This window comes from Ovis canadensis, chromosome 10, assembly GCF_042477335.2.
Source record: "Ovis canadensis isolate MfBH-ARS-UI-01 breed Bighorn chromosome 10, ARS-UI_OviCan_v2, whole genome shotgun sequence".
Taxonomy (NCBI): domain Eukaryota; kingdom Metazoa; phylum Chordata; class Mammalia; order Artiodactyla; family Bovidae; genus Ovis; species Ovis canadensis.
In genome coordinates this window covers 35,932,290-35,946,856 of record NC_091254.1, presented here as the reverse complement: position 1 = coordinate 35,946,856, position 14,567 = coordinate 35,932,290, and the positions used below count along the sequence as shown (strand labels likewise).

The window sequence follows — 14,567 nt, the reverse complement described above, 5'->3', positions numbered from 1 at the left end:
ATCCATAGGACCTAGTGATTCATTCATAGGAGGTGAAGAAGAGGAAGGCTCCTGAGTTTGGGGTTCAAACAATGAAATGGGCAGAGCCTTGTACTGAGGAGCAGTGTTGGGGGGTAAGCTGCTGAGTCCAATTCCACGCTGCTTCTGAGGGGCCTGGAAGACATCTGTTCAGCTCTTAGATGCAGGCGAGAGACGCTAGCCTGGAGCCGTCAGCAACAGGACAGCGATCACCTAGCAACTGTGAGAAGAATGAAAAAACGCAGAGGTTCCGATAGAAGATGCAGAAGGCCAAACAGAAGACTCGGAAGTCTGAGGCTTAAGGGATGTGACGAGTGGCAGAACAGGCTGGCAGGGGAAGGAACAGCCAGGGAGGCAGGAGGCAAACAGTCGAGTGTGATGTCCTAGAATCAAGGTCAGCGAAGACACTGACAAGAAGCATCCCAGGTCTGGGGGCCTCGAAGTCATTCACTGGCTGCTTTATTGAGAGCATTTGCAGGGCAGGCGTGTGAGTCAGGAGCGGGGTGCAAAGTGAACGGGGGTGAGGAAGTAAAGCCCAAAGCACAGCTGACTTTTTCAAGACTCAGGGCTACACAAGGAAAACGAGAGGAAGACGGAGTGTTCTGGGGAGAATGAAGAGGCGAGGGGCAAGTTTGTTTTGTTCTCAGATGAGATGACTAAGGACATCTCAAAGTGGATGCAGATGAGCCAGTAAAGAAGGGACAGTTAGAGGCGGGGGAGAGGAGGGTAATCACGATTAACAGAAGGTTCCGGAGAGAGCAGAGGGGCTGGGGTCCCCAGGGGAGAGGAGGGCTGACCTCGCACTGGAGGAATGACGCTGCTTCTCTGGGGACAGCAAAGGAGAGGATAGGACGGCTGCCGGCAGGCTCATGGGGATCTCAGTAGGAGAGTGAGAGGCACGCCCCTGATGGCTTCCAGCTGCTCTGTGTGGCTGAGTGAGCTCTGAGTGTGAGGCAGGGGTGGGGGTGAGGACAGGGGAGGGCCAGCAGAGCAGCAGGGGCATGAGCGGCAGGGGCTGGTATGCTGAGTCCAGCAGGAGTGGAGGCACATGCACCCCCAGGGGCCCCGCTCCGCCTGGGTGCAGAGGGCAGCTGGCAGGGGCATCAGGACAACGAGGCAGGGGCGTTTGGGGTATTGGTAGGGGAGCTGTCAAAGGAACAGGCCGCGGAACGTAAGCTAGAGAGAGGTAACCACAAGCAGGGAAGCGCCAGTGGTAGGGACGGAGTCACAAGCATCTCTCAGGAGAAGTAAGCAAATCTGGAGCAAGAAACACGTGGAGCACCAAAGATCCTCAGAGGCCTGGGCCATCAGGGAGCACAGGGCCTAGTGGGAAAGTAGATAAGGGAATGTGTACGTGATCAGGAACATCTCTGCTGGATTAACCTCTTGCCAAGACGAGGCCTGCACCCAGGAAAAGAGAAAGAAATGCAAAGAGGAGCCTGGGGCCTGGGTGGAACCATAATAACCCTACTTCTTTGTGCAAAGAATTAAGAATCTGAAGAAGTTTCTAAAAATCTGCCTGTGAACTCTCACTAAAGAGGTGTCATTCTTATAACAAGGGACGCATGACAGCAAAGAGACAACCTTGAAGACACTCTCTAGAGGAGACACAACATTACTCACTACAATTTGGGATTTAGCTTTGAATTCTGACTTGCCATAGGCAGACGCTTTAACCTCTGAGCCACCAGGGAAGCCCCATGATGTAATCATATAATCTTTAAATACATACAAAAGGATGAAACTAGAACATTCTCTAAAACCATACACAAAAACAAACTCAAAATGGATTAAAGACCTAAATGTAAGACAGGCTACTATAAAACGCTTAGAGGAAAACACAGGCAGAACACTTTGATATAAATTTCAGTAATATCTTTTTGGATCCACGTTCTAGTGTAGTGAAAATATACACGAAAATAAACAAATGGGAACTAATTAAGCGTAAAAGCTTTTGCACAGCAAAGGAAACCATAAACAAAATGAAAAACAACCCACAGAATGGGAGAAAATATTTGCAAATGAAGCAACGGACTCCAAAATACACAAATCGCTCATGTAGCTCAATATCAAACAAACAACCCAATCAAAAAGTGGGCAGAAAATCGAAACAGACATTTCTCCAAGGAAGACATGCAGATGACCAATAAACATATGAAAAGATGCTCAATATCACTAATTATTAGAGAAGCGCAAACTTAAACTTCAATGAGGTATCACTTCACACCGGTCAGAATGGTTATCACCAAAAAATCTACAAATAATAAATGCTGGAGAGGGTGCAGGGAAATCCTCCTACACTGTTGGTGGGAACGTAAATTGGTACAACCACTAGGGAGAACTGTACGGAGATTCCTTAAAAAACTAAAATTGGAACCACCATGTGACCCAGCAGTCACACTCCAGGGCATGTATCTGGAGCAAACTGTAATTCAAAGATACATGCACCCCAAGGTTCATGCAGCGCCATTCACAATAGCCAAGACATGAATGCAACCTAAATGTCCATCAACAGAGAGATGAATAAAAAGACGTGCTACAAATCAAAGCAGCCAATCCTAAAGGAAATAAACCCTGAATACTCATTGGAAGGACTGATGCTGAAGATGAAGCTCCAATACTTTGGCCACTTGATGCAAAGAGCCAACTCACTAGAAAAGACCCTGATTCTGGGAATGATTGAAGGTAAAAGGAGAAGTGGGCAGCAGAGGTTGAGATGGTTGGATAGCATCACCAATTCAATGGACATGAACTTGGGCAATCTCTGGGAGACAGTGACAGAGAGCCCTGGTGTGCTGCAGTCCATGGGGTCACAAAGAGTTGGACATGACTTAGTGACTGAACAACAGCAACGCTATATATACAATGGAATACTACTCAGCCACAAAAAAGAATGAAATCATGCCATCTGCAGCAACATGGATGGACCTAGAGATTATCATCCTAAACGAAGTAAATCCAGAGAAAGACAAGTATCATATGATCTGACTTATATGTGGAATTGAAAAAAATGATACAAATAAACTTATTTGCAAAGCAGAAAACAGACCTACCAACTTTTAAAACAAACTTATGGTTACTAAAGCGGAAAGGTGGCGGGAGGATAAATTAGAAGGTTGGGATTAACATGTACACACTATATATAAAAAAGATGATCAACAAGAACCTACTGCATAGCACAGGGAACTCAGTATTCTTTAATAACCTGTATGGGAAAAGAATCTGAAAAACAAGGGAGATAAACATACATATATATATATATATATATATATATATATATCTGATTTATTTTGCTGTACACCTGAACCTAATATTGTAAATCAGCTATACTCCAATATACAATAAAAGGACAAACATACCTAAAAAATAAAATACAGTGTAATCATAGCTGAAGTTTATCAGTGTTTCCTACATGCTAGGCACCATACTAAGAAATGTACACACTGATTCCCCTTAATTCTCACAACTCTCCGAGGCAGATACTCTTATTATCCCCACTTTACTGATGGGGAAACTGAGACCTGCAGCAGTTAGCAGTGAGCTGGGTATGCCTAGCAATATTCTTCATTTTTCAGATAAGGATGTTAACATCATTTGGAACATTACGAGGAGTGAACCATAAAACTGATGGCACAGTTCACAGAACATTCAGGCATGACCTAAATCAAATCCCTTATGATTATACAGTGGAAGTGGGAAATAGATTTAAGGGCCTAGATCTGATACACAGAGTGCCTGATGAACTATGGACGGAGGTTTGTGACATTGTACAGGAGACAGGGAGCAAGACCATCCCCAAGAAAAAGAAATGCAAAAAAGCAAAATGGCTGTTTGAGGAGGCCTTACAAATAGCTGTGAAAAGAAGAAAAGCAAAAAGCAAAGGAGAAAAGGAAAGATATACCCATTTGAATGCAGACTTCCAAAGAATAGCAAGGAGAGATAAGAAAGCTTTCCTCAGCGATCAATGCAAAGAAACAGAGGAAAACGACAGAATGGGAAAGACTAGAGATCTCTTCAAGAAAATTAGAGCTACCAAGGGAACATTTCATGCAAAGATGGGCTCGATAAAGGGCAGAAATGGTATGGACCTAACAGAAGCAGAAGATATTAAGAAGAGGTGGCAAGAATACATGGAAGAACTGTACAAAAAAGAGCTTCACGATGCAGGTAATCATGAAGGTGTGATCACTCACAGTCACCTCTGCCGGACATCCTGGAGTGTGAAGTCAAGTGGGCCTTAGGAAGCATCACTATGAACAAAGCTAGTGGAGGCGATGGAATTCCAGTTGAGCTATTTCAAATCCTAAAAGAGGATGCCGTGAAACTGCTGCACTCACTATGCCAGCAAATTTGGAAAACTCAGCAGTGGCCACAGGACTGGAAAAGGTCACTTTTCATTCCAATCCCAAAGAAAGGCAATGCCAAAGAATGCTCCAGCTACCACACAATTGCACTCATCTCACTAGCTAGTAAAGTAATGCTCAAAATTCTCCAAGCCAGGCTTCAGCAATACGTGAACCATGAACTTTCAGATGTTCAAGCTGGTTTTAGAAAAGGCAGAGGAACCAGAGATCAAATTGACAACATCTGCTGGATCATGGAAAAAGCAAGAGAGTTCCAGAAAAACATCTATTTCTGCTTTATTGACTATGCCAAAGCCTTTCACTGTCTGGATCACAATAAACTGTGGAAAATTCTGAAAGAGATGGGAATACCAGACCACCTGACCTACCTCTTAAGAACCGATATGCAGGTCAGGAAGCAACAGTTAGAACTGGACATGGAACAACAGACTGGTTCCAAGTAGGAAAAGGAGTACGTCAGGGCTGTATATTGTCACCCTGCTTATTTAACTTCTATGCAGAGTACATCATGAGAAACGCTGGGCTGGAGGAAGCACAAGCTGGAATCAAGACTGCTGGGAGAAATATCAATAACCTCAGATATGCAGATGATACCACCCTTACGGCAGAAAGTGAAGAACTGAAGAGCCTCTTGATGAAAGTGAAAGAGTTTAAGAGCTGGCTTAAAGCTCCGCATTCAGAAAACGAAGATCATGGCATCTGGTCCCATCACTTCATGGGAAATAGATGGGGAAACAGTGGAAACAGTGTCAGACTATTTTTCTGGGCTCCAAAATCACTGCAGATGGTGACTGCAGCCATGAAAATTAGAAGACACTTACTCCTTGGAAGGAAAGTTATGACCAACCTAGACAGCATATTAAAAAGCAGAGACATTACTTTACTAACAAAGGTCCATCTAGTCAAGGCTATGGTTTTTCCAGTAGTTATATATGGACGTGAGAGTTGGACTATAAAAAAGCTGAGCGGAGAACTGATGCTTTTGAACTGTGGTGTCGGAGAAGACTCTTGAGAGTCCCTTGGACTGCAAGGAGATCCAACCAGTCCATTCTGAAGGAGATCAGTCCTGCGTGTTCATTGGAAGGACTGATGTTGAAGCTGAAACTCCAATACTTTGGCCACCTGATGCAAGAGCTGACTCATTTGAAAAGATCCTGATGCTGGGAAAGATTGAGGGCAGGAGGAGAAGGGGACGACGGAGGATGAGATGGTTAGATGGCATCACCGACACAACGGACATGGGTTTGGGTGGACTCTGGGAGTTGGTGATGGACAGGGAGGCCTGCCATGCTACGGTTCATGGGGTCGCAAAGAGTCGGACACGACTGAGTGACTGTACTGAAGTTCAGAGAGAATAAAGTTCATCTAAATTCAAAAGAATAATTTTGATTGCATGAAGATACCAATTTCATTTAAAAAAAAAAAAGGTTTTAAAATTGCAATACCAACCTATACTTCTCCGAATTAGCATGCACTCCTTCTCCTTTGCAGAAAACTGGCTTCGGCTTGAAACACCAAAGTCAAAGCAGTATTTATTCCTCCCCATGTCAAACAAAGTGCAGTTGAATACTGTTCTCCTCTCTCCCAAGGCCAGGCTGTTTTCAGCCAACCGATTGGTCCTCTCCCCGGGGAGTCTGGGGGCTTCCTTGAAGACGGTGATCACCCCTTGGACGAAGATGCACGGCGGGGGCAGCACCGTGACCTCCACCCCGGCCTCGCAGGTGAGCTCCGGCTCCATCACCAGTTTGTACCCAAATTTCTGGGCCAGGTCAATGGGGCCTGTGGACATAATGACCGAGTCTCGGCCCAGCAGCTTCAGCACCACGGTGACCGTGATGTAGGCTTCCGGCCCCACAGGGGGACAATCAAACTCAACCCACTGGCCTTGAGCGAGCGCCACCCTCTTGCTGGCCCTAATCTCCAGCGGCAGGGCCTGATTCGCCCTCGCCTCCGGGAGGCTGTTGGTGAAGGTGACCTCCAACAAGATGTCGGGCTTGTCCCCGGGGAACGGGCACAGTGGCTGACTGGTGAAAAGGCCCACCTGGAAGGTGCCTTCAGCTGCCTTGGACGTCCTGCTCAGGTCAACGTGGAAGACGGGCCATTCCACCTTGAGAAAGGCGCTCCTCTCCCTCGAGGGGACTGGGAGGCTGCTGTTTGTCGCTTCCCGGGTCATCGTGAACCAGTAGTCGCCTGCCTCCTTGAAGTAGAAGCACTCAAACTCGAGGGTCCCCTGGGACTGGTTGGTCAGGAGGTATTTGGTGGTAAGAGTCTGGTTGGAGCTGGCCTCCACCAGCAGGACAGAGACATTCCTCAGCGTCCCGTTGGCACCATGGAAATCCACAGTCACCGTGCTGTTGCTCAGTGCTACATGGCCCGGCTCCCCCAGCACGAGATACTCAGCCTCTCCAAGAACTGAAAGGAAACGGTCATAGTGAGTTTTAAAAAGGGACATCTGAGCGGCAGTACTGGTGACATCAAGGAAAACAGCATTTTAGACACAGCAGAAGTTTGAACTGAGCCAAGGATGACCTAAAATGGTGTTGAGTGCTAACCCTGGGAGCTGGGCCCTGAGCCTCTCCCATTCTAAAATGGCTCAGGTCCTTCATCTCCATCTTTCATGATTCTCGTTCAAAATAATGACTAGATACTCTGAATTCTCAACAGTCAACAGTGGAATCTATCCGTGAAGAAAACCTAATAAGGCAAGAGTAACAATTGACAACTCTCATGATAAAACTCCAACACTTCACTTTGCTCACTTTAGTCATATTGCAGGATTTAGGTATTTGCAGGAAATAGGTTTACAGCGAGGGCTTCCCCAGTGGTCAAGAATCCATCTGTAACGCTGGAGACACAGGAGGCGCAGGTTTGATCCCTGGGTCAGGAAGATCCCCTGGAGGAGGGCATGGCAACCCACTCCAGCACTCCTGCCTGGAGAATCCCATGGACAGAGGAGCCTGGTGGGCTACAGTCCATAGGGTTGCCAAGAGTCGGACATGACTGAAGCGACTTAGCACGTGCGTGCACACACACACACACACACATCCACAGGTTTACGGTGAAGTGAAAGAAAGCCTGATTTAAATGACAGAATATGAAGTGCTCTAGATTACTTAACATGGACGATTCTAAATATACAGTTGATGCTTGAACAACACGGGTTTGAACTGCAAGGGTCCACTTATGCCCAGATTTGTTCCAACAGTAAATAGTAACTTGATGATCCGTGGTTGGCTGAATCTGCAGATGCAAACAGCAGATATGGAGGGCCAACTGTAAGTTATATCAGGATTTTCAACTGTGCAGAGGATTAGACTCCTTAAACCCCACGTTGTCCAATGATCAGCCGTACCTGTAAGTTACTGCTTTCTGACATTGAAGATAGGTGTGTGAGTATTTTTACCAGTAAAGAAACTGCCTTTTGTTTGTATAAGGCAGAAATTTTTAGATGAATAAGAAATGTTGACATTCTATCCTACATGGATTAATCCAGGGGACAGAGTGAACATTCACGGAATAGCTAAGCATGTCCTTGGTGATTTTAATGACATTATAGTAACAGGCCTAGACAAGATAGATGACTACTGGCCCAAAAGTATCACTTAGTTAGGATAATCATTTTTTTTTGTAAAAAGAGACCCACTGGAGCAGCTGAATTAAAAAGCAGAAAGAACACAGACACACAAGAATCCTTGTTTCTATTTTGAACCCTATCCAAATACATACCAAAGAGACAGAATCTGGCAATACAACAATCAACTGGCCTGTGGCTAGGGTAAGAAACATTCTAGATTTGAGAAAGTGCAGTGCCCTTTGGTCTGAAAAACAACATGTAAGTAGGAATTTGTAAGTCTTCTTCTATATACATGATAATAAAATATATTAATATAATAACAATAATTATATATGTCATATATGTCCAAAGGACCTCAATGTGTTATCTGGGCTGGTGGTCCTTAAATACATTTAATCTACAGCAGAGTCTGACATAGTATTGTAAATCAACTATACTTCAATACAAAATAAATTAAATTCACTTGGCTATACAGCAGAAAACAATGAACACTGTAAATCAACAATACGCCAATAAAAATTTTTTTCAAAAAGAAAAAGTAGACGATTCAAGGATATTAAAAAATGGTTATTAGGATCAGCACATGAAATACTGGCCCATGAAGGTTTGTTTTGATCGCCTCAGCACTTCACTCATTTCTTATTTAAGATAAGGGGAAATAAGATGTATAAAACTTGGATAGATCTGGACACTTGAAAGATCATAATAGGTTTTTTTTTTTCATCAACAGACAAATTGAGGAATACTCCCTGTTGGATGAGGGTGACTCAGGGTTAAGGAAGGCGGTCGCTTTTGATGCAGCTTCTGTGCGGGTTCAGAGCTGACCTCCAGTGCTCACTGTAGCCCAAGGAAGGAGTAAGGACTGGGAACAAAGCTTATATTCATTTGCATCCGATGGGGCAGAATGGTTCTGTGATGCATTTTAGGACTGAGAAGCACACCACACTTAGTTAATTAATGAAAACCTATTGTCAAGGATACGGTTACCACACAGGCAGATCAGATTCTAATTTGCTGGGCAGCTAGTCAATGAAAGAGACACACATGTCCCTTTTTTTTTTTTTTTACACATGTCCCTTTGGAAATGGACAGGAAAGAGACAACTGATGAATCTCAACAGCAGCAGATAGAAGAGGTGTACTGAAGAGGGAACTTGGCTGCTTTACACTTGAACTCTAGTCTCTACAGGCAAGAATATATTCTCATTTAGAAAACTATGATTTGGTCATACCATCAAATTCACTACTATAGTTCAGTTTTCTCCATTCATTCATTTCCTTTCTCCCATTCCTTTAAAGGAACTGGTGCCTCAATATAAGCATGTGGATTTCAAAAGAAATCTAACTGGTAACGGTGTGTTTTGATCAATTTCAAATGGAGAAGGGGATAAAACCCCACATATATGAAAATACCTCCATTTTTTAGTAGCAGCCTTGGCACTCAACTTTTATGCTTTATTTTCTGCTCATCAACTTTTTTGTGTGCCGGTAAAATATTTTGTTCTCAACAATAACAAGCATCCTTGCAGACTATTTGAATAGAAATTTTTGATGTCTTTATCTTTATGAAACAAAGTACCCTTTTATAGTTTTTTGTATAAGGCTGTTAGATGCAGAGCAATGCTTTCCTCAGTGGCTCAGTGGTAAAGAATCTGCCTGCAATGCAGGAGACGCAGGTTTGATCTGTGGGTTGGGAAGATCCCCTGGAGAAGGAAATAGCAACCCACCCCAGAATTCTTGCCTGGAGAATCCCATGGACGGAGGAGTCTGGCAGGCTACAGTCCATGGGGTTGCAGAGTCAGATACAACTGAAGCAACTGAGCATACACAAGTATGCACACAAAAAGAAATGAATCCCAGGGACTTCCCTGGCGGTCAAGCGGTTAAGACTCAGTGTTTCCACTGCAGGGGGTGTGGGTTCAATCCCCGGTTGGGGAACTAAGATCCCACATGCTTTGAGACACAGTGAAAACAAACAAACAAAAACAAAACTAAAAGACAGCACACACACAAATGTGTAATACTGAAACACTAGGAGATCAGTCAAAGTGAGGGCAACATGTTTGTCTCCAACTTGTGAAAATGAGTTAAAAAAAAAAAAACCTTTAAAATATATTTTAAATGAAATTTGAATTAATAATGCAGAACCTTAAGAGAACCTAGGGTTGCAAGAATCATGGTTTAAAAGGCACTGAACTGGAGTCCCTGCCCTGCCTCCTTCATAGAGAGGCATCAACATTCATGCATTTAAAAACCTCCCATTTCTGTTTCTTCACTGAGACCCACAGCATAAGTGCACTCGACACTTACCATAGTCACAGAGCACCACCAGCAATAGATTTGAAAAGTCTTTCAACGTTTGTTTCATTCTGATCAGCAAAATCCCAGGTCTTTGGTCTCCTCATGTCCTTTCTCACATCCGAATTGTGGAGTCTTCGTTCAAAAACACCTGCAAGGAGAACCTCAAAGAAATATTGGCTCTGTTCAATGTGATTCATAAAATAGTAACCCTGAGATGACAAAACCATTCTAAGAAGTCAGACTTCCTCGTTAATACTGAAAAGAAAACGGGAAGGACATTACTGTTGCCCCCAGGGAAATGATCAGTAATTACACACGTTCCGTTCCTCTCATTATAGCTCACCTGCTAAGAACATTTAGGTCTGCCCACAGTAAGACTTTCTCTGCAAAACACCATGCCTTTTATCTTTATAGCAGACCCTTAAGTGGACAGTTGGTTGCTCTTTGCTTAATTTTATTGAAGCTCATAGCCAACCTTGATAATATATCTTCGCACATTTATATGCATGGCATAGCAGGCTAACCAACTGACTAACATTTTGCCAAATTTTTGCATCTGTTGTGTAGACCCACCCTGCTTCCACAAATGGACTTATATTAACATTGTCTGTCTTACACAACTGGTGTGTTATCTGGATTGCTCCATTTCTTTATGCCTAGGAGCTATATCAAAATTATTAAGCCTTTAAAAAAAAGGTACTCAGATTATCGCAATTAAATGTGAACTTCATGTGGCCCTGACTTCCCTTGGTTAGGGCATTCTAAAGACAAAACAGCTATCATCTTTGGCAGCCTTCCAATACTTGTTGCTGCTGGCTGGCATGCGTCAAGAGATGTATGCTTTCAGGCAGCAATCTTCCCAGACCACCTAGGAGGGCAGGGGAGACCTTGATGGCCCGTGGTTCAGAATGATTTGTGAGAAGTGGCACTTACTTTGATATAAACAGACTATTATACAACAGAATGAGATGCAGGGCATTTAAGAGCCAGGTTTTTTCATACTTGAGTCTAGGAAACTATTGGATGCTAAACATTACCAAATAGATATTTCCTTAATGTCTACATTCCCCCCTATTATGCACAGTTAATCTACTTTTAGTAAGTTTTTAAAAAGCATATTATATTCAAAATATATGTATGTCACATCCCTTCAGATAAGGCAGGAATTAAGGGAATTAAGAAGATTGATTGAAATAATCAGAAATTCAGTGGAAAGGAAACAGGTCTGTCTCTATTCGCTTTCTCTCTGTAAGAGCTGGTTGAGCAAAAGGAAATGCTGGACTTCCTCAAGGAGAAGCAGAGATATAAAGTGTAATTATGCAGACAATTAGGGCTCTCACCCTCTCCAAAAACAACCAAAAAAGAAAATTCAGTTTTGTTGAAATTAGGCATAGATTTGACCCAATCCTTTCCTTTTACATGAATTGGGAACCTGGCCAAAGACAGCAGATGAGCGTCACCGCATCTCTGGGGCAAGCGTGGGCACATAGGGGCAATTAAAATGCTTCCTTTAAGGCACTGATACTCAGTAACCAAAGTAAGAAGAAACAAGCAATTTTTGGCCCCCAAAAGTGGAACTGACTCCTCCCAAATTCCTTGTTTCCGCATGACAAACAGGCTTCCTTGGTGGCTCAGATGGTAAAGAATCCACTGGCAATGCAAGAGACCTGGGTTTGATTCCTGGGTTGGCAAGATCCCCTGGAGAAAGGAATGGCTACCCGCTACAGTCTTCTTGCCTGGGAAATCCTACGGACAGAGGAGCCTGGTGGGCTAGTCCACTGGGTCCCCAAAGAACTGGCTGGCAACTGAGCAACTAACACTTCACTTCACCATGCCATGACAAACATTTTCAAAGAAGTTCTTAACCACAACTGATTTTCTGATTATAACACATTTTCTTTCTTATGAAAAAGATCAGTAAAACGGAACAGTGATCATCTATATTTAGAGCTATGTGGAAATGGAATTATAAAATAATCCAGGCTATCTGAAACCAGGCTGTTTTATTTTATAAGACATAATATGGTTTGCATACTATGGATTTTTAAAAAATACTCTCAAGCTTTTGACAATAAATCCTGATTTTTTTCATTAATATGAAGATGTTAACAGAGCACTCTAGAATGTCATGGACTGCTGGGTTTAAAAAAGCACTACTTTTTTTTTTTTTTTTTTAAAGAAAACAGCGAGCTTCTTTAATTTGTTTTAAACCTTGCTTATTTTCTTTCAAAAGGTGTTCCCAATACCATGACTGGCTACTTAGAGTGTTTGGCTTGATAATCGTTTTTTGAGAAAATAAGAACTTGGGCATCCTTTATACACATTTAAAGAAAAAAACTTACACAGAGCATTCACATACAGAAATGTTTAGAGACATTCTAAACATAGCAGCTACAGGGTAGAGGCATATTCTCAGCGGCTAATGACATGAGGCAGAACTTAGATCCCAGTACTTTTGCTGAAATCTGCTAAGATAAACGCTTATCTGTCCCCTAGGGCGTCTTCAGAACTCAGAAAAAGAAACTGAATTACGCTGAGGTTCAGGAGACCAATGACTTAGGAAAAGAATAAAAGGAAAAGTGATCCTATCCCTTCTGACAAACGTGCACACGCTCGTGTGTACGTCTAATGATATTTATTAAGAGGAAATCCCTAAATTCCAAGCAGGGTGCATCTATGCATTTGGCCGAGTCGGCGGTGCCTGTCCCCGCGTCCACCCAGCTTTTCCCAGGCCCGCAGGTCAAGGTCACTGTTGGAAATCTAAGGCGGCCGGTATCCTCAGCCCAAATCCTCCTTAAACGGCATGTATCTCATACTGCTTGTATCCCAGAAAGGATTTCTTTCTGGAAAGACGCAAGCCAGTTCTGAAACGCAGAATATCCAAGAGGCTGATTTTCAAGTGTCCCAAACTGTCCGGACTCAACGCCCATCTACCTGCGGTCAGCCTGAGTCCCTCGGCCACGCCTGCGCCAGGTGCAGCTTGAAGTCGGGCCTCGGAGAGGCGGAGACGACACTTTTTAACGCGCCCCGGGGAGCCAGGGTCGCAGGCTGGGTGCGTGGAGGGGGCAGTACCGTCCACCTGCGCGTTCCGGCGGCGGGGAGTGGGGCGGCCGGGTCCCGGGAGGCTCCGGGAACCCCGCGGCGAGGGCGCACCCCAAGTCGCTTCCGGGAGGTCCCTCTTACCTCTGGGACGGGCGGGCGGGAAGGCGAGGCGGGCGGAGGGCGAGCGACTTCACGGGCGGCGAGGAAGCCGGCGGAGCATCCCGCGTCCCGGGACTGCGCCCGGGGCCGCCGCGCCGCTCCCGCAGCCCCGCCCGGGACCGCCCCCGACGGCGCGGGGAGGGCGGCACCCGGCGGGCGGGGACCTCCGGGAGCCCGCCAGAGCCGCCCCGCCCGCTCCCGGCCGCGCATCCTTTCCTGCCCGCGCCCGGCTGGCCCGCGGCTGGACAGGAAACCCGGCAGGAAACGCGCGGCCGGCCGGGCCCTGCGGGGAGGAGGCGCGGACCCCCACCCCGCGACCCGGAGCCGGGTTTAAGGGCGAGCCGCCGCGTCTCCCCGCATTTGCGATCCAGTCTCTTCTCCCCCGCCCACCTCCTCCGCCCGCTTGTCATTATCTCCTGGGGGACCACCAGGCAGTCATTGAAGTTGGCTGTAAGCTTGGTTTCCCAGACGTCATTGAAGAGCTTCAAAAGAGAAGAGCTCACGAAGGTGCCTCTTCGTTTTTCTCCGGAGCCAGAAGCGGTTATTTACATTAAAAATAACGTTTTAAAAACTCTAATCCGGAAGTGTTCAAGTTGTGTTTTTGAAACAATAGAAGAGGATAGAGTTCCACCTTAACAGCCGGGCTTGTTTTTGAATAGGGTGTAATGTGCAAGACAGTTTACCATTAGCATACCAATGTGTGGTAAGGAAATCGGAGCCCAGATTTGGTGGTCCCTGGGGAGCAGGTGATTGGAACGAGGCTCCAGGAATCTGTGCGGGGATGGGGGTGGTGTGTGTGGAGTGGCGATAGATACATTCTGTTGGTTGAGGTGTGAATTACACGGATTCATTACGTGTTTGTCAAAACATCCAACTTAAGATTCGTGCATTTCACTGTTTGTAAATTTTACCTCCATTTTTAACTCAGAAATGTGCCATTTGCAGGTCCTTGAATCTAATCACTTAATCTTTTAAAAGGTAGCCCAATTATTCGGTTATCAGAGGTTATCAGAGGTACCAAATTTGCAAAGCATTGTACTGATTCAATCCAGCCAGATTAAAAAAAGGCTGTAATATGTGGAATGAAAAAAATATTCAGTGTGAGAGTTG

The 14,567-nt window shown here is 44.8% G+C and overlaps 1 protein-coding gene across 3 annotated transcripts in view; it reads right to left on the bottom strand.

Annotated features, from left to right (window-relative positions):
- Positions 1 to 13,708, bottom strand: part of THSD1 (thrombospondin type 1 domain containing 1) — a 28,094-nt gene extending 14,386 nt beyond the window's left edge. The window contains exons 1-3 of one of the 3 annotated variants that reach the window (XM_069601475.1): positions 13,440 to 13,708; positions 10,266 to 10,404; positions 5,832 to 6,794 (exon numbers count right to left, since the gene is read on the bottom strand). In XM_069601475.1, the coding sequence (XP_069457576.1) occupies positions 5,832 to 6,794; positions 10,266 to 10,323 (1,021 nt within the window). In that variant the 5' untranslated portion in view covers positions 10,324 to 10,404; positions 13,440 to 13,708. Of the gene's footprint in view, positions 1 to 5,831; positions 6,795 to 10,265; positions 10,418 to 13,190 lie in introns of all 3 variants that reach the window. The other 2 variants (XM_069601476.1, XM_069601477.1) reach the window with 2 other exon arrangements.
- Positions 13,709 to 14,567: the final 859 nt, after the last annotated feature.